The sequence below is a fragment of the Salmo trutta genome, chromosome 18 (genome assembly GCF_901001165.1).
Source record: "Salmo trutta chromosome 18, fSalTru1.1, whole genome shotgun sequence".
In the NCBI taxonomy this organism is placed as follows: domain Eukaryota; kingdom Metazoa; phylum Chordata; class Actinopteri; order Salmoniformes; family Salmonidae; genus Salmo; species Salmo trutta.
Window position 1 is genome coordinate 46,922,275 of NC_042974.1, and position 19,133 is coordinate 46,941,407.

Here is a 19,133-nt window from a genome sequence, read left to right on the forward strand (position 1 = left end):
GGGAGGCAAGTCACTGTGAGTGGTGCGAAGCTGTTGGCTGGGGTTGGTGTAGCCAGGAGGAAAGCATGGCCAGCCGTAGAGAAATGCTTATTAAAATTCTCGATTATCGTGGATTTATTGGTGGTGACTGTTTCCTAGCCTCATTGCAGTGGGCAGCTGGGAGGAGGTGCTCTTATTTTCCATGGACTTTACAGTGTCCCAGAACTTTTTGGAGTTAATGCTACATGATGCAAATTTCTGTTTGAAAAAGCTAGCCTTTGCTTTCTTAACTGAATGTGTGTATTGGTTCCTAACTTCCCTGAAAAGTTGCATATCGCGGGGACAATTCGATGCTAGTGCAGTACGTCACAGGATGTTTTTGTGCTGGTCGAGGGCAGTCAAGTGAACCAAGGGCTATATCTGTTCTTAGTTCTGCATTTTTTGAAAGGGGCACGCTTATTTAAGATGGTGAGGAAATTACTTTTAAAGAACAACCAGGCATCCTCTACTTACGGGATGAGGTCAATATCCTTCCAGGATACCTGGGCCAGGTCGATTAGAAAGGCCTGCTCGCAGGATAACCTACGTTTCGCGAATGCTAACATTCGCTCTGGCATTACGAGACAATCGCTAAGATGTCATTAGCACTTACCGGAGAACAGATCAAGATGTTCCTCTCCTTTTCTTTTCTCTCCAATTCTACTTTTCTCTCTTTCTTTGCTCTCCCAGAAGAGAGGGAAAAACATGTCTGATCACTAGAAATATACTTTGATTTTGAAGGTTTAAAAAGGTCCTACGAAAGTCAATATATGCCTTCCTCGGCACTCACAAAAGAAAAGAAAAACGATCGCTCAGCGCTGGGTGTAAAAACAGCCAGCTCATCTCTTTTCCAAGACCCCAACTTTCCTTTGGTTTTCCTACTGGAAAAAGGTCACGCCAATCATCATCATTTTATTAGCCAATAAGCAGACTTTTTTCATGGGACTTATCATAATACCTGACCTGGCAGGGCCACAGGCATGTCTGTAGTTTCTATTATGATGACCAACCTGTTTTTCTCTTCTGCTTATTCTACCTTCTTAGAAGAAATTGCTTTTCTTTCTGATGTTTATTGTGCGTGCAGCTAAATATCCACAATTAGTATCAGAGAGAGTGGCTTTGTATGTGTGTGTGTGTGTGTGGAACTTCATTAAACCCTTGAACTGGAGCTACTGCTTCCTCGTGTTCTGACCGGACACCCTGTGGTGGTTGCTACCGGCCTAAAATCCAGCACCTAAGTTATCCCTTTTTATTGGTCCCTTGAATTCATAAACAACCCATATTTTTCACTGGCCGCAAACTTGATGCGCAGAGCCGGAGCACGCTGCTTAGACCACTATACCACTGCAGTTCACAATGCTCTAGCAAGCCGTGAGAATACTTGATGGTAATAGTGCATCGTTTTTTATTATTTTGTTTTAAGACCCCTAGATCTTTACATTGTGTGAAGTTGAGGTGATTATGAACGACAGACCAAACACAACTGTAACAAATTACCCCAATGATCTAGAACCCCTGACTCCGAACCATCTGCTTCATCTGAAAGCAAAGCCAGTCCTGCCACCAGGACTATTCCAGAGAAGCGACCTATACTCACGAAGGAGATGGAAGCAAGTACAATATATCACTGACCTCTTCTGGAAGAGATGGATCAGGGAGTATCTTCCACTTATGCAGGACCGGAACAAGTGGAACAAAACTAAGAGAAACTTCAGTCCTGGTGACCTTGTTGTCATCGTCGATGACACTGCCCCAAGGAACTCTTGGTTAATGGGGCGTGTGGTGGAGGCTTTGCCAGGGGTCAATGGTCTTGTTCGGAGCGTCATGGTTAAGACCAAGACCAATATCTTACAGAGACCTATCAATAAACTCTGTCTGCTCCTTGAGGCGCTGGAGTGAGATACACACACATACACAGTGCTCCATCTTCGAATCACGTGCCCATTCTTATTCGCTGATGTCGTACTCTTACATTCTTTGATGTCGTAGTCATACATTTTTGAACGTCAAACTCTTGACATTTTTGGAAGTTGAACACCTGAACACTTCAACTAAGACTGAGATCTATAGACTCCTTTCCTATATGGGACCTTGTATATTTGTATATAGCTATGAACTGTAATAGTGCTCTGGTATAGAATGTTTTGTGTATTGGCTCTACGTTTGAATATTAAGTAATTGTTGTGCATTCAGTGCAGTTAACAATTAGGGGCCGGTATGTTAGAGCCAATTTGGACATATTTGTATAAAAGACAGAACATATAGAGCTCCATGTACGTTTGTGTAATATATTAAATATGAATATATATGATGAAATATTAGGTACGTACCTTTATGATTTATATTTACCTGATTGAGATGTATTCATTTGTTGTTAGTGTAAATTTGTTTCTGGCCCCCCCTCTTGCCCATTGATTGTACTGTGGTAGGTGTGTTAGGATAAAGGAAGGAAGTTCAAATCAAATCAAAACTAATTTGTCACGTGCGCGGAATACAACAGGTGTAGACCTTACAGTGAAATGCTTACTTACAGGCTCTAACGAATAGTGCAAAAAAGGTGTTAAGTGAACAATAGGTAAGTAAAGAAATAAAACAACAGTAAAAAGACAGGCTATATACAGTAGCGAGGCTATAAAAGTAGCGATGCTACATACAGACACCGGTTAGTCAGGCTGGTTGAGGTAGCATGAACATGTCTTCCCTGTGGCTCAGTTGGTAGAGCATGGTGTTTGCAATGCCAGCATGGTGTGTGCAACACCAGGATTGTGGGTTCAATTCCCATGGGGGACCAGTACAACAACAAAAAAAATGGAGGGACACAATGCAGATAGCCCGGTTAGCCAATGTGCGGTAGTATGAAGAGTTAAAGTGACTATGAATATATGATAAACAGAGAGTAGCAACAGTGTAAAAACAGGGGTTGGGGGGGTATACAATGCAAATAGTCTGGGTAGCCATTTGATAACCTGTTCAGGAGTCTTAGGCCTTGGGGGTAAAAACTGTTGAGATGCCTTTTTGTCCTAGACTTGGCACTCCGGTACCGCTTGCCATGTGGTAGTAGAGAGAACAGTCTATGGCTGGGGTCTTTGACAATTTTTAAGGCCTTCCTCTGACACCGCCTGGTATAGTGGTCCTGGATGGCAGGAAGCTTGGCCCCAGTGATATACTGGGCCGTACGCACTACCCTCTGTAGTGCCTTGCGGTCAGAGGCCGAGCAATTGCCATACCATTGTGATGAGACCAGTCAGGATGCTCTCGATGTTGCAGCTGTAGAACCTTTTGAGGATCTCAGGACCCATGCCAAATCTTTTTAGTTTCCTGAGGGGGAATAGGCTTAGTCGTGCCCTCTTCACGACTGTCTTTGTGTGTTTGGACTATTCTAGTTTGTTGTTGATGTGGACACCGAGGAACTTGAAGCTCTCAACCTGCTCCACTAGAGCCCCGTCGATGAGAATGGGTGCGTTCTCGGTCTTCCTTTACCTGCAGTCCACATTCATCTCCTTAGTCTTGGTTACGTTGAAGGATAGGTTATTATTCTGGCACCACACGGCCAGGTCTCTGACCTCCTCCCTATAGGCTGTCTTGTTGTTGTCGGTGATCAGGCCTACCACTGTTGTGTCGTCTGCAAACTTAATGATGGTGTTGGAGTCGTGCCTGGCCATGCAGTCGTAGGTGAACAGGGAGTACAGGAGGGGACTGAGTACGCACCCCTGTGGAGTTCCAGTGTTGAGGATCAGCATGGCAGATGTGTTGCTACCTACCCTCACCACCTGGGGGCGGCCCGTCAGGAAGTCCAGGATCCAGTTGCAGAGGGAGGTGTTTAGTCCCAGGATCCTTAGCTTAGTGATGAGCTTTGAGGGTACTATGGTGTTGAACGCTGAGCTGTAGTCAATAAATAGCATTCTCACATAAGTGTTCCTTTTGTCCAGGCGGGAAGGGGCAGTGTGGAGTGCAATAGAGATTGCATCATCTGTGGATCTGTTTGGGCGGTATGCAAGTTGGAGTGGGTCTAGGGTTTCTGGGATAGTGGTGTTGATGTGAGCCATTACCAACTTCTCAAAGCACTTCAAGGCTACAGACGTGAGTGCTACGGGTCTGTAGTCATTTAGGCAGGTTGCCTTTGTGTTCTTGGGCACAGGGACTATGGTGGTCTGCTTAAAACATGTTGGTATTACAAACTCAATCAGGGACATGTTGAAAATGTCAGTGAAGACACCTGCCAGTTGGTCAGCACATGCCCGGAGCACACATCCTGATAATCTGTCTGGCCCCGCAGCCTTGTGTATGTTGACCTGTTTAAAGGTCTTACTCACGTTGGCTATGGAGAGCGTGATCACACAGTCGTCCGGAACAACTGATGCTCTCCTGCATGCCTCAGTGTTGCTTGCCTCGAAGCGAGCATAGAAGTGATTTAGCTCGTCTGGCAGGCCCGTGTCACTGGGCAGCTCGCGGCTGTGCTTCCCTTTGTAGTCTGTAATAATTTGCAAGCCCTGCCACATAAGACGAGCTTCGGAGCCAGTGTAGTATGATTCAATCTTAGCCCTGTATTGACGCTTTGCCTGTTTGATGGTTCGTCGCAGGGCATAGCAGGATTTCTTGTAAGCTTCCGGGTTAGAGTCCCGCACCTTGAAAGCGGCAGCTCTACCCTTTAGCTCAGTGCGAATGTTGCCTGTAATCCATGGCTTCTGGTATGTACGTACAGTCAATGTGGGGACGACGCCCTCGATGCACTTATTGATAAAGCCAGTTACTGATGTAGTGTACTCCTCAATGCCATCGGAAGAATCCCGGAACATGTTCCAGTCTGTGATAGCAAAACAGTCCTGTAGTTTAGCATCTGCTTCATCTGACCACTTTTTTATAGACCCGAGTCACTGGTGCTTCCTGCTTTAATTTTTGCTTGTAGGCAGGAATCAGGAGGATAGAGTTGTGTTCGGATTTACCAAATGGAGGGCGAGGGAGAGCTTTGTACGCGTCTCTGTGTGTGGAGTACAGGTGATCTGGAATTTTTTTCCTTCTGGTTGCACATTTAACATGTTGATAGAAATTTGGTTGAACTGATTTAAGTTTCCCTGCATTAACGTCTCCGGCCACTAGGAGCACCGCCTCTGGGTGAGTGGTTTCCTGTTTGCTTATTTCCTTATACAGCTGACTGAGTGTGGTCTTAGTGTCAGCATCTGTCTGTGGTGGTAAATAAACAGCCACGAAAGGGCCTTCGAGTGGGGGCAGGAGTCCTAGCTAGACGCGGGAGCGGTATAGTCTTTTGACCATATAGACAGGTCATATTATGTATTTTCCATTTCAAGTAATCTATGATTTAAGTTGAATAGAGAATATTTTTTTTAGATATAAGAAGAATAAACCTTTTTGTTGCAACATATCCCTGGACCTCATTGAATGTGTTGTTCGTTTGGAAAGCTTGAGTGTGGACTGTATGCGTACGAAACAACCCCGCTTCAGGATAGGGCAGTGGCTATGGTAAAGAGGAAAGGAACCCACCACAACTCCCTTTATGTTTACAAGGCCCTACTTCAGAAACGTTATCTAACTTTGCTGTTGAGTTGCCTAATCCGTTCGCAGGATTGGTTAACTCTTTGTAACAGACACAGGGAGTAAGGATGCAGTTAGTGAGTTTAATAATAATGAACATGGTCGCGATACAAAACAAGAGAAGCGTCTGACATAGAAACATAAACAATACCACCTGAGACTGATAACAAAAGAGTGCTATATATAGGGTAAGTAATCAATGGAGTAATGAAGTCCAGGTGTGACTGATGAGACGCAGGTGTGCGTAATGATGGTTGCCAGGTGTGCGTAAAAGATGGGTTGCCAGGACCGGCGGTTAGTAGACCAGTGAAGTCAAGCCCCGGAGCGGGAGTGGACATGCCACTCTTGCAGTTCCTAGGATCTCCACGGAGCTAGGCAAATCTATATTGAAAATATATTTAATCTTTATGTGCTGGTGCCGTTCAGGCAATCTAAAGTAGGTAGGCATTCCAGAGGTGAAGTTTAGTAAACACTGTGGCACAATGGAGGGGGGAAAAAGCAGCACTGATAAGTGGCAAGGGATACTTATTCCTGACAGTGATACTATTCAACCCACGGAAGTCTATGCATGGCCTCAGTGACCCATCCTTCTTCTTGACAAAGAAAAACCCAGCTCCCACCGGAGAGGAAGAAGGTCTGATATGTCCGACAGCCAGGGAGTCCTGGATGTATTCTTCCATGGCTTCTTGCTCGGGGCGAGAGAAGTTATACAACCTGCTACTAGGGAGAGGAGCTCCAGGCTGAAGCTCGATAGCACAGTCGAAAGGCCGATGAGGCTGCAGAGATGGGGTGTGATGCTTACTGAATACAGGAGCTAGACTGTGATATTCTGGAGGAACAGAAGACAGGTCTGGGGGTTCTGGAATGGACTGGGGTGCAGACAAGGCAGGAGGAAGGGCAGAATATAGACAATTAGAATGACAAAATGTACTCCAAGTAGTTACCCTTTTGGTAGACCAGTCAAACTGTGGGTTGTGTAGCTTTAACCATGGATGACCCAGAACCAGAGGTGAGTGAGAACAGTCGATTATGTGGAAATTTATCTTTTCCTGGTGATTTCCAGAGAGACGCAGGATAACAGGAACAGTTCTCTCCAAAACACGGAAGAGTAGCTTTCCATTGACAGCGTTGGCATAAAGAGGTGAATCGAGTGAAACAGTGTCCAGACCCAACTGATTAATGAACCCTCGGTCCAGAAAGCTCTCGTCGGCGCCTGAATCGATGAGAGCAGGCAGAGGAAAAGCCTGGCTCTGCCACACAAGGTTGGCCTCAAGCAGGGATCTGGGAGATGATGGGCAGGCGATTTGGCTCAACAGTATATTCAACCCTACTGCTGAGCCCCCTCTTTTGCTGGACACAGGTAACAAGTGGAGACCAGGTGATCAACCTGGCCACAATATAAACAGCTCCTAGTACTGATACGCCGCTACCTCTCTTCTGGAGATAGACGGGTCCGGCCGAGCTGTATGTGTACAGGATTAGAACATGCCTGGGGGCACTGAAGCAGATGTTATGGGACATGCAACCCTACCTCCCCTCTCCCTCCGACGCTCACGGAGGCGGTTGTCAATGCGGATAGTGAGAGAAATTGGTTCATCAAGTCCATCAGGCTCCTCTCTGGTCACCAACTCGTTTTTGAGGCTCTCAGTGAGTGTGTTCCGGAATGCTCCCTGAAGGGCCTCGTCATTCCAGCCGCTCTCTGCAGTGAGGGTGCGGAACTCACATGCCATTTCAGCCACACTCTGGGAGCCTTGACGAAGGGACAGAAGTTGTTTAGCGGCATCCTTTCCACAGACCGGGTGGTCGAAGACCTTCCTCATCTCATCTGTGAATCCACCGTAGGAGAAGCAGATAGGTGACTGTCTCTCCCACACCGCAGTGGCCCAGGAAAGCGCTGCCAATCAAAAAATAAATCTTGTCTCGTTCACTAACATAAGAGTAGGGCTGTTGCTGAAATACTAGTGAACATTGCACAAGAAAGGCTCTGCAAGCGCCAAGATTACCATCATAGCGCTCAGGAGTCGGAACAAAAGGCTCCCGGGTTGGAGAAGAGAGACTTGAGACTGGTTGTGAACTCTGGGCAGAGGTTCGGACCTGTACGTCAGACAGGCTCTGTGAAAACTCATTGATGTTCTCCAGCAGGGCTTTCAGGGCTTGGTCATGTTGCTCAAGTAGGGTGCCTTGGCCAACAAGACTTGGGTGAAGAGTAGTGGAGTCTGCTGGGTTCATCTCTGGGCCAGATCGTACTGTTAAGCGGAGCAACACAGGGGAACCCAAGAGCAGACTCAGATGAGGAAACAGGGATGAATGAACCAAAATATTTATTGTTACACTGGGAGATATGGAGTGCAGATCTGGGGAAGCTTGGATGAGTTGCAGAAAAACCAGATGTGGAGACTGAGGTTGGAGTTAGCTGAGTAGAACAGGGTAAACAGGTCCTGAGGGGAATCCAAGGTAGCGGTGGTGAGTAAAATCCAGAGAAAGGTAGTTGGGTGGTGAGATGTGGAACAGGAGACAGGAGCCAGAGACAGAGCGGTAACTGCAATGAGAGGATAAACGGTGTCAGGCAGGGAAACAGGCACAGCAGAGTAACAGGATCTTGAATAATCATAAATGGCTAGAATCATGAACTGACTGAGCAGAGATTACGATCTGGCAGAGTGGAAGTGGCAGGACTGAGTATTTGTAGAGGTCTTGATTATGGAACGAGTTGCAGCTGGTAGGGATCTGCTCTGATTCCAGCACACCTGTCTCCAACCACACAATCACACAGAGAAGGAGAGAGAGAGAGAGTGTACAGGGGGAGTAACTGCAGGTCAAGAAGACACCGGATGAACACCAGAGGGCGTAGCAGGAGCAGATGTGACAGTAACTGAGTCAGGTTTGTAGGCCTCATTGCTTGCAAATTTCTGCCCACAAATTTTCTATGGGATTGAGGTCAGGGCTTTGTGATGGCTACTCCAATACCTTGACTTTGTTGTCCTTAAGCCATTTTGCCACAACTTTGGAAGTATGCTTGGGGTCATTGTCCATTTGGAAGACCCAAGCTTTAACTTCCTGACTGATGTCTTGAGATGTTGCTTCAATATATCCACATAATTTTCCTCTCTCATGATGCCATCTATTTTGTGAAGTGCACCAGTCCCATAACATGATGCTGCCACCCCCGTGCTTCACGGTTGGGATGGTGTTCGTCGGCTTGCAAACATCCCCCTTTTTCCTGAAAACATAACGATGGTCATTATGGCCAAACAGTTCTATTTTTGTTTCATCAGACCGGAGGACATTGTTCCAAAAAGTACGATCTTTGTTCCCATGTGCAGTTGCAAACCGTAGTCTGGCTTATTTATGGTGGTTTTGGAGCAATGGCTTCTTCCTTGCTGAGTGGCCTTTCAGGTTATGTCGATATAGGACTCCTTTTATTGTGGATAGAGATATTTTTGCACCTGTTTCCCCCAGCATCTTCACAAGGTCCTTTGCTGTTGTTCTGGGATTGATTTGCACTTTTCGCACCAAAGTACGTTCATCTCTAGGAGAAAGAACGCGTCTCCTTCCTGAGCAGTATGACGGCTGCGTGGTCTGATGGTGTTTATATTTGCGTACTATTGTTTGTACAGATGAACGTGGTACCTTCAGGCATTTGGAAATTGCTCCCAAGGATGAACCAGACTTGTGGAGGTCTACCATTTCTTATCTGAGGTCTTGGCAGATTTCTTTTGATTTTCCCATGATGTCAAGATAAGAGGCACTGAGTTTGAAGGTAGGCCTTGAAATACATCCACAGGTACACCTCCAATTGACTCAAATTAAGTCAATTAGCCTATCAGAAGATTCTAAAGCCACGACCTACTTTTCTGTTATTTTCCAAGCTGTTTAAAGGCACAGTCAACTTAGTGTATGTAAACGTCTGACCCACTGGAATTGTGATACAGTGAATTATAAGTGAAACAATCTGTCTGTAAACAATTTGTGTCTACACAAACTACTTGTGTCATGCACAAAGTAGATGTTCTAACCGACTTGCCAAAGCTATAGTTTGTTATCCAGAAATTTGTTAGAGTGGTTGAAAAACAAGTTTTAATGACTCCAATGTAAGTGTATGTAAACGTCCGACACTGTATATACAGGGGGTACCGGTACAGAGTCAATGTGCAGGAGCATTGGTTAGTCAAGGTAATATGTACATGTAGGTAGAGTTAAAGTGACTATGCATAGATTATAAACATAGAGTAGCAGCAGTGTAAGAGAGAGGTCTGGGTAGCCCTTTGATTAGCTGTTCAGGGGTCTTATGGCTTGGTGGTAGAAGCTGGTAAAAAGCCTTTTGGACATAGACTTGGCACTCCGGTACCGCTTGCCATGCGGTAGCAAAGAGAACAGTCTATGACTAGGGTGGCTGGAGTCTTTGACAATTTTTAGGGCCTTCCTCTGACACCGCCTGGTATAGAGGTCCTGGATGGCAGGAAGCTTGGACCCAGTGATGTACTGGGCCGTACGAACTACCCTCAGTAGTGCCTTGCGGTCAGAGGCCGAGCAGTTGCCATACCAGGCAGTGATGCAACCAGTCAGGATGCTCTCGATGGTGCAGCTGTAGAACCTTTTGAGGATCTGAGGACCCATGCCAAATCTTTTCAGTCTCCTGAGGGGGAATAGGCTCTTCACAACTGTCTTAGTGTGTTTGGACCATTCTTGTGTATGTCTATGTCTATGTCTGGTGTGTATGTGTGTGTGTGTGTGTGTGTGTGTGTGTTTGGTACCTTTTCATAGCGTGTCTCCATACAGAGGAAGATGAAGTATGCTGTAGCGCACGCCAGACATCCCTCCATGTAGGACTGGCCTCCGACCTTCTCTGCCTCCGCATAGTAGGTGTTCAACGTCTTTACTGTGTCCTCGAACAGCGTCCGCTCGATCTACACACATACACACATACACACATGCACGTAGGCGCCACACACACAGTTAGCAAATCAGCACTATTAGAGTGAATGCTCCATCTGTCAGAAGACTGCAACACAAACATACACACACATACACGCACATACACGCCCACGCCATATGTATACCAGCGTGAGGCTTTTATGTGACACTGTGTGAGCCATGATACACAAGCTGTTCTTCCACCACCACAGAAGGACACACACACACACACACACACACACACACACACGGAAGCACACACAAACACACAAATACACACACCACCAGGCACATTCTGTTCTCCCAAAATACCCTTTATTCTATCGATTTAGAAATACATGCGTCACTTGTGGCATTCAAGGATGGACAAAAGAACCTTGAAAGGCTCCAATTCTATGAATGTGAATACAAAGTGAAGTCATATGTCTGTGTCTCCTTCGTGTACCTGCCTGTGTGTGTGTGTGCTCACCCTGCTGCCCAGCTCGGAGGGGAACTTGGTCTGGAAGCGGCAGACGGTTCCTTCGCTGTAGTCTCTCTGGATGAACACCTTGGTGGCTAGAGACGGACTCTGCCTCAACTCCTGAAGGTTATGGAACTGTGGAGGAAGAGAGAGAGAGTAGAACGAGAGATATGGAAGAGAGGAGGGGTGTCAGAAAGAAAAGGGGTGAGGAAGAGCGAGGAGGGAGATACAGAGAGGGGAGAAAGAAAGGAGATACAGAGGGAGGGGAGAAAGAGATAAATGGGAGATACAGAGAGAGCGGAGAAAGAGAGAGATGGGAGAGACAGGAGGAAGGGGAGGAACAGAGATTGTCAAGGATCAAGGAGCCAAAACACACTGACACAAATTGAAATTGAGAAAATACTGTAATGTTAGGTCGGTCTTATATTGCCCTTCAGCCACTGAATGAAAATAGGTGGGTAAAAGAATGTCTCTGAAGCACAAAGAACTGAAGCCAACCAGTAGAGTCAAGCATACTTACAGTATTGGAAGAAAGATTGGTATGTCATATTTCTACGGCAGTTTCACTGAGCTGTGTGGTATTTTATATTAAATTCCGGGTATTTTGGTTCCTGGATGCTGATTGGCTTACATAGCATGTCAGCCCTATGTATATCAGACAATATACCACGGGGATGACACAAAAATTGTTTACTGTTCTATTTATGTACAGTTGAAGTCTATATACACCTTAGCAAAATACATTTAAACTCAGTTTTTCGCAATTCCTAACATTTAATCCTTGTAAAAATTCCCTGTCTTAGGTCAGTTAAGTTCACCACTTTATTTTAAGAATGTGAAATGTCAGAATAATAGTAGAGAGAATGATTTATTTCAGCTTTTATAACTTTAATCACATTCCCAGGTGGTCAGAAGTTTACATACACTCAATTAGTATTTGGTAGCATTGCATTTAAATTGTTTAACTTGGGTAAAACGTTTTGGGTAGCCTTCCACAAGCTTCCCACAATAAGTTGGGTGAATTTTTGCCCATTCCTCCTGACAGAGCTGGTGTAACTGAGTCAGGTTTGTAGGCCTTCTTGCTCGCACACGCTTTTACAGATATGCCCACAAATTGTCTATAGGATTGAGGTCAGGGCTTTGTGATGGCCACTCCAATACCTTGACTTTGTTGTCCTTAAGACATTTTGCCACAACTTTGGAAGTATGCTTGGGGTCATTGTCCATTTGGAGGACCCATTTGCGACCAAGCTTTAACTTCCTGACTGATGTCTTGAGACGTTGCTTCACTATATCCACATAATTTTCCTGCCTCATGATGCCATCTATTTTGTGAAGTGCACCAGCCCCTCCTGCAGCAAAGCACCCCCACAACATGACACTGCCACCCCCGTGCTTCACGGTTGGGATGGTGTTCCTCGGCTTGCAAGCCTCCCTCTTTTTCCTCCAAACATAACGATGGTCATTATGGCCAAACAGTTCTATTTTTGTTTCATCAGACCAGAGGACATTGCTCCAAAAAGTACGAACTTTGTCCCCATGTGCAGTTGCAAACCGTAGTCTGGATTTTTTATGGCGGTTTTGGAGCAGTGGCTTCTTCCTTGCTGAGCAGCCTTTCAGGTTATGTCGATATAGGACTTGTTTTACTGTGGATAAATATACTTTTGTACCTGTTTCCTCCAGCATCTTCACAAGGTCCTTTGCTGTTGTTCTGGGATGATTTGCACTTTTCGTACCAAAGTACGTTCATCTATAGGAGACAGAACGCGTCTCCTTCCTGAGTGGTATGACAGCTGCGTGGTCCCATAGTGTTTATACTTGCGTACTATTGTTTGTACAGATGAACGTGGTACCTTCAGGCGTTTGGAAATTGCTCCCAAGGATGAACCAGACTTGTGGAGGTCTACAATTTTTTTTCTGAGGTCTTGGCTGATTTCTTTTGATTTTCCCAAGATATCAAGCAAAGAGGCACTGAGTTTGAAGGTAGGGCTTGAAACTCAAATTATGTCAATTAGCCTATCAGAAGCTTCTAAAGCCATGACATCATTTTCTGGAATTTTCCAAGCTGTTAAAAGGCACAGTCAACTTAGCGTATGTAAACCTCTGACTCACTGGAATTGTGATACAAGTGAAATAATCTGTCTGTAAACAATTGTTGGAAAAATTACTTGTGTCATGCACAAAGTAGAGGTCCTAACCGACTTGCCAAAATGATAGTTTGTTAACAAGAAATTTGTGGAGTGGATGAAAAACGAGTTTTAATGACTCCAACCTAAGTGTATGTAAACTTCCAACTTCAACTCTAGGTAACCAGTTTATAATAGCAATAAGGCACCTCGGGGGTTTGTGGTACATGCCAATATACCACGGCTAAGGACTGTTTCCTGGCACTATGCTTCGTGCCGTGCTTAAGAACAGCCCTTAGCCATGGTATATTTAAGCAAAAAGGCCTGAGGGGGCGTGGTATATGGCCAATATACCACGGCTATGGGCCGTTTTCACGCACGACGCAATGCGGAGTGCTCGGATACAGCCCTTAGCCGTGGTATATTGGCCATACACCACAGACCCGAGGTGCCTTATTGCTATTCTAAACTGGTTATTAATGTAACTATAGCAGTGGTATACGGTCTGATATACCACGGCTGTCAGCCAATCAGCATTCAGGGATCGAACCACCCAGTTTAGCCAATATACCACACCCCCTCGTGCCTTATTGCGTAAATAGACAACGCAGCTGGAAGTGAATGGCGTCAGCACACACATGCACGCACACACACACACACACACACAATACTGCATTAATCTGTCAACAACAGTGCATGCTCAGCTATCGCTGCCATTACATAACTTCTCAATCAACAGCACAATTATAGTAATAGACAAAATTAAGAGGAACCACTTCAGAACAGTGTGCCGGAGTCAACTATATTACACCAAAATATTCAATGTCTGCATCGCAAATGGCACCTCATTCTGTTTATAGGGCACTACTTTTGACCAGGTCCCATAGGGCTAGGGTTAAAATAGTGCTCTATATAGGGAATAGGGTGCCAATGGAGCGCAGTTATATACTTCAGGTTTGGAGAGGGTGAGTGAGCCAAAGTCAGCTTGTCCCGTGAATATTACAGGATTATTACCCTCTCTGTGAGGAGAGGAGTCAGAGACAAGGGGTCCACAAAGTTTATATTGATAGAAGAACACAAGGACAGCAATTTAACATGAGTGTGTGTAATTTTTACCTAAATTCCAAAGTGTTTCCTTGACACGTGTTGACGTTTAAATATTATATTTGACAATGTATTACTGTGTGTATTTTTTTGCCAAGAACTGATGATTATATTGATTATTGCCAATATTTAGGGAGTTGCTAAGGCTAATGAATCTAACAACAATGATGTAGCATACAAATACATTATCTTAGAATGAACATTTGAGCTTCTACATTCACTATCTGTTCTACACTGAAAAATAAGGATACGGTTAGGGTACAGTATTGTTCCTGGGGTTACAAAAATATCAAACTACACATAATGTACCTTCAGAGGTACACATACAATCTCACGTGGTACTGTTTGGTACTTTTTAGGGTACATGTGCAGATAATCTAGTATAATGTTAATTTTTTTTACCCAATATTCTGAATATAAAAGGTACAATCATCACACACTCTCAAAAACCACATCCATCCTCATCATATTTCCCAGCATGCTCTATTGCAAGTAGATTTTTAGAATTGTTTGTTTCAATGTGTGTCTTTGCATGCATATTGTGTAACGCCCTGGCCATAGAGAGGGGTTTTTTGTTCTTTATTTTGGTTAGGCCAGGGTGTTACATTGGGTGGGCGTTCTATGTTCCTTTTTCTATGTTTTTGTATTTCTTTGTTTTGGGCTGTGTGTGGCTCCCAATCAGGCACAGCTGAAGCTCGTTGTTGCTGATTGGGAGTCACACATTAGGAGCATGTTTTTCCTTTGGGTTTTGTGGGTAATCGTTTCTGTTAGTGTTTGCACCTGACAGGACTGTTGGCTGTCGGTTTTCTCTTTTCTTGTTTTTGTATAGTGTTCAAGTTGTTCAATTAAATATTAAATGATGAACACTAACTCCGCTGCGTTTTGGTCCACTCTCTCTTCAGACAGCCCTTACATATTGATTGATTGATCTTATGCTACACAAAGATAAATAACATCCCCACTGGACACAAACTGGTAGAATCAACGTTGTTTCAAAGTCAGTAATGTAAACTGTTGTTTTGAAGGATTATGTCATCCTGGTAACCAATTTTCAACATAGACAAACCTTGTATAAAATATACTGAAATTGTACCTTGAAAGAACGTCAGATCTTACATTCACTGTTGCTATAGAAGACATTCCAAAGGGTAAGTTTAACAGAACAAATGATATATAACCATACTTTATAAGTCATATTTCATAAATGATACTATTTAGGCCTATATTGCATTTGCGATGTCATCAACAGCTATTGTTTCAACTCAACCCAGTGTTCAACTAAAAATAGACAATATATATAGGCCTAGGGTTTCAAGCTTCGGTTGATTTAAAATGTAATCTTCAAGTTAATAATTTATATGTTGGATTCACGTTTCCATCGCAACCAAAAATCTAAGTTAAATAATAGGACTCAATCAAATCAAACTTTAAAAGTGCATTTAAAGTTTGAATTTATTTGATTTAGTCCCATTCTTTAATTCAGATTTTTGGTTGAGATGGAGACGTGAATCCAACATATAAATTATTAACATGAAGATTACATTTTAAATCAACCGAAGCTTGAAACCCTAGGCCTATATGTATATATTTATTGTCTATTTTTAGTTTAACCCTGGGTTGAATGGAAACAATAGCTGTTGATGACATCGCAAATGCTATATTTTTAAACTGGATATTGAATTATGTTTGATTGTCAACGCATCCAAATATCAACATTTGAAGGACATAAGCAGATTATTGTTTTAAGGCTATCCCAAACCTTAACCCTTACCTTAACCATTTGTAATGAATGCCTGCCCTTAAGATTTTGAAGTTAACGCCTAAACCTAACCCTAAACACTTAGAAATTTGACATTTGAAACAACTTCGAAATTTGACGTTTGAGGTTTGAAAAACATGGATGAACGTCTAATTCTGAAGTGTGACTGTGAGAGCTACAGTAGTTGGTCTTCTTACTGGAACCTCCCATTTCACCGCTTTCATCTAAAACAGGCAGGTGAAAGCATCCAGACAATACAGTACAGTCCCCTTATTGTCTTGATCTCTCAGACGCTACCTCATTAGAGGGCAATATCCCCCATGTGTGTGTGTGTGTGTGTGTGTGTGTGTGTGTTGGTACCACAGAGTGTTTCAAAACAGAGAGCAAACATATCGGTATGTTCCAATCACAGTCACTCATATCACAACACAGCAAACACACAAATGGACACACACACATAAAAACACACACACACCCCTCACAAATCTTGTTGACAATGACATAACATTATTGTGCTATAATCATTGCAACAGATCAAACTCAGTGATCAAGACATCATTAAGACCTTATTAATAGTGATGTAATTACCATGGTAATTACTTCGTCCTACACTGTTGCTAGGGGAAGCATGAAATAATCTGTCCTAACAGCAACGGAAACAGGCCTAAATATGGAGAGATATAAATAGAGAGAGCGGGGGGAAGAGAAATAATTAAGAGACGGAGCAGAGAGAGAGAGAGAAAGAAAGAGAGACAGAGAGATGACTATGGGCTTGCAGGCATACAGATATCAGTACCTTCTATTTTCCTAGAGACACAAAGCTCTGTACAGTCATATCAATATCGACCGATAGAACTGAACTTCAGACAGCCTGCTAACAAACCGTCTCCTCATTGGCATAGGTTTACAAAGAGTAACTTTACATGCTGTTACAACACAAGACATTACAAACAGTCATTGCAGAATGTGTAAGTGATCTCTGTGTGAATTATACCAATGACCTTAGCGCTATGCTCCTACCAACTGAGCTAAACTAAAACCTCTAATGTAGCAGAGGTGGTTTGGTGAACTACGCTTGCATGACTAACATTGCCTTAGGCCTGAGGAATCGTGTTAGCTCACAAAACGTTGTTAGGTGACTGGGGTTCAAAACCATGTTCGTCATATTCTTTGGAGGCCATGTAATCTAAACAGTAGGCTAAGTAGGTTTGGCCTACTTTTGAACTGACAACAGAAGCATACACACACACTTTCTGTGCTCAGCTAACCACACAGGAGGAAAGCTGCATTTGTGCAACCGTAAGCAGGCCACTAATCATGAACACACGCACACACATACAGTAGATGCCTCCAAGGCCACTACTCATGAATTTATAATCTCTGCATTATTTCTCATGAAATGCCAGAGGGGAAAAGGGGAGAGAGAAGAAGGGAGCCAGGCTCCGGCAGTCTTCAGTTAGTCCCATGAGATTAGTGTTTTTTTCTCTACCTCAGGTTATTCCCCCTTCCTTCTTTTTTTCTCTCCATCCTTCTGTTGCTTGTTTACCACAAGCGTTCTTCTTTCCTCATGTTGCCTTTTTGACTGATGAGGTAGCTACAGGAATTTGAATAGCATGCAATACAAAGATGTTATGAAGCTTGAAATTGAAACTATAAATGGTATTGTCAAGCTGCATATTAGATATATTTAATGTATTTGATCAGGGGTCCGGTTAACGCAGAATCCTGCGTTTTTCCACACAGAAAAAATATAAAATGCATAAGAAATATCTTGCTGCGTTTTGTAAATGCAGATCTAAAATGCGTCTTATCGTAATTTCTGCTTGGCATCAGACACATTTTGTGCTTCAATTGCACTTCTCCACTCCCATGAGAATTCACGAACGGGTATTCAATTAGCAGACAGCGCTCTGAATCATACGTAGCTACATTTCAATGGTGCTCTTCTCAGCGTAGCCTACTTTTCTTTGGTAAAATGCAAGATTAACTTCAAGCAAAACATTAGGAAATGTACACTACATGACCAAAAGCATGTGGACACATGCTTGTCAAACATCTCATTCCAAAATCATGGGCATTAATATGGAGTTGGTCCCCACTTTGCTACTATAACAGGGCTCCCGAGTGGCACAGCGGTCTAAGGCACTGCATCTCAGTGCTAGAGGAGTCACTCCAGACCCTGGTTCGATCCCAGGCTGTATCACAACCGGCCATGATCGGAGTCCCATAGGGCGGCACACAATTGGCCCAGTGTCGTCCGGTTTAGGGGAGAGTTTGGCCGGGGTAGGCTGTCATTGTAAAATAACTGACTTGCATGTCAAATAAAGTTTCAATAAAAATAAACAGCCTCCACTCTTCTGGGAAGGCTTTCCACTAGATTTTGAAATATTGCTGTGGTCACTTTCAGCCACAAGAGCATTGGTGAGGTCGGGCACTGATGTAGAGCGATTAGGCTTGGCTCGCAGTCGACGTTCCAATTCATCCCAAAGGTGGGGTTGAGGTCAGGGCTCTGTGCAGGCCAGTCAAGTTCTTCCACACCAATCTCGACAAACCATTTCTGTATGGACCTCGCTTTGTTCACATGGGTAATGTCATGCTGAAACAGGAAAGGGTCTTCCTCAAACTGTTGCCACAAAGTTGGGAGGACAAAATCATCTAGAATGACATTGTATGCTGTAGCGTTAAGATTTCCCTTCACTGGAACTAAGGGGCAAAGAAAAACAGCCCCAGTACCGTTATTCCTCCTCCACCAAATGTTACAGTTGACACTATGCGTTTGGGCAGGTAGCGTTCTCCTGGCATCTGACAAACCCAGATTCGTCCGTCGGACTGCCAGATGGTGCAGCGTGATTCATCACTCCAGAGAACACATTTCCACTGCTCCAGCGACCAATGGTGGCGAGCTTTACACCACTCCAGCCGACGCTTGGCATTGCGCATGGTGTTCTTAGGAGTTTGTGCGGCTGCTCTGCCGGAACCATTTCATGAAGCTCCCGACTAACAGTTCTTGTGCTGACGCTGCTACGAGAGGCAGTTTGGAACTCGGTAGTGAGTGTTGCAACCGAGGACAGGCGATTTTTACCCGTAATGCGCTTCAGCACTCGGCAGTCCCGTTCTGTGAGCTTGTGTGGCCTACCACTTCGCAGCTGAGCCGTTGTTGCTCCTAGATGTTTCCACTTCACACTAACAGCCCTTACAGTCG

At 44.2% G+C, this 19,133-nt stretch overlaps 1 protein-coding gene across 2 annotated transcripts in view; it reads right to left on the reverse strand.

Annotated features, from left to right (window-relative positions):
• The window catches only part of LOC115153395 (golgin subfamily A member 7B), a 39,481-nt gene that overhangs the window by 12,492 nt on the left and 7,856 nt on the right, over window positions 1-19,133 (reverse strand). Inside the window, exons 2-3 of one of the 2 annotated variants that reach the window (XM_029698809.1) lie at window positions 10,952-11,077; window positions 10,323-10,475 (exon numbers count right to left, since the gene is read on the reverse strand). In XM_029698809.1, the coding sequence (XP_029554669.1) occupies window positions 10,323-10,475; window positions 10,952-11,077 (279 nt within the window). Of the gene's footprint in view, window positions 1-10,322; window positions 10,476-10,927; window positions 11,078-19,133 lie in introns of both variants that reach the window. The other variant, XM_029698808.1, reaches the window with a different exon arrangement.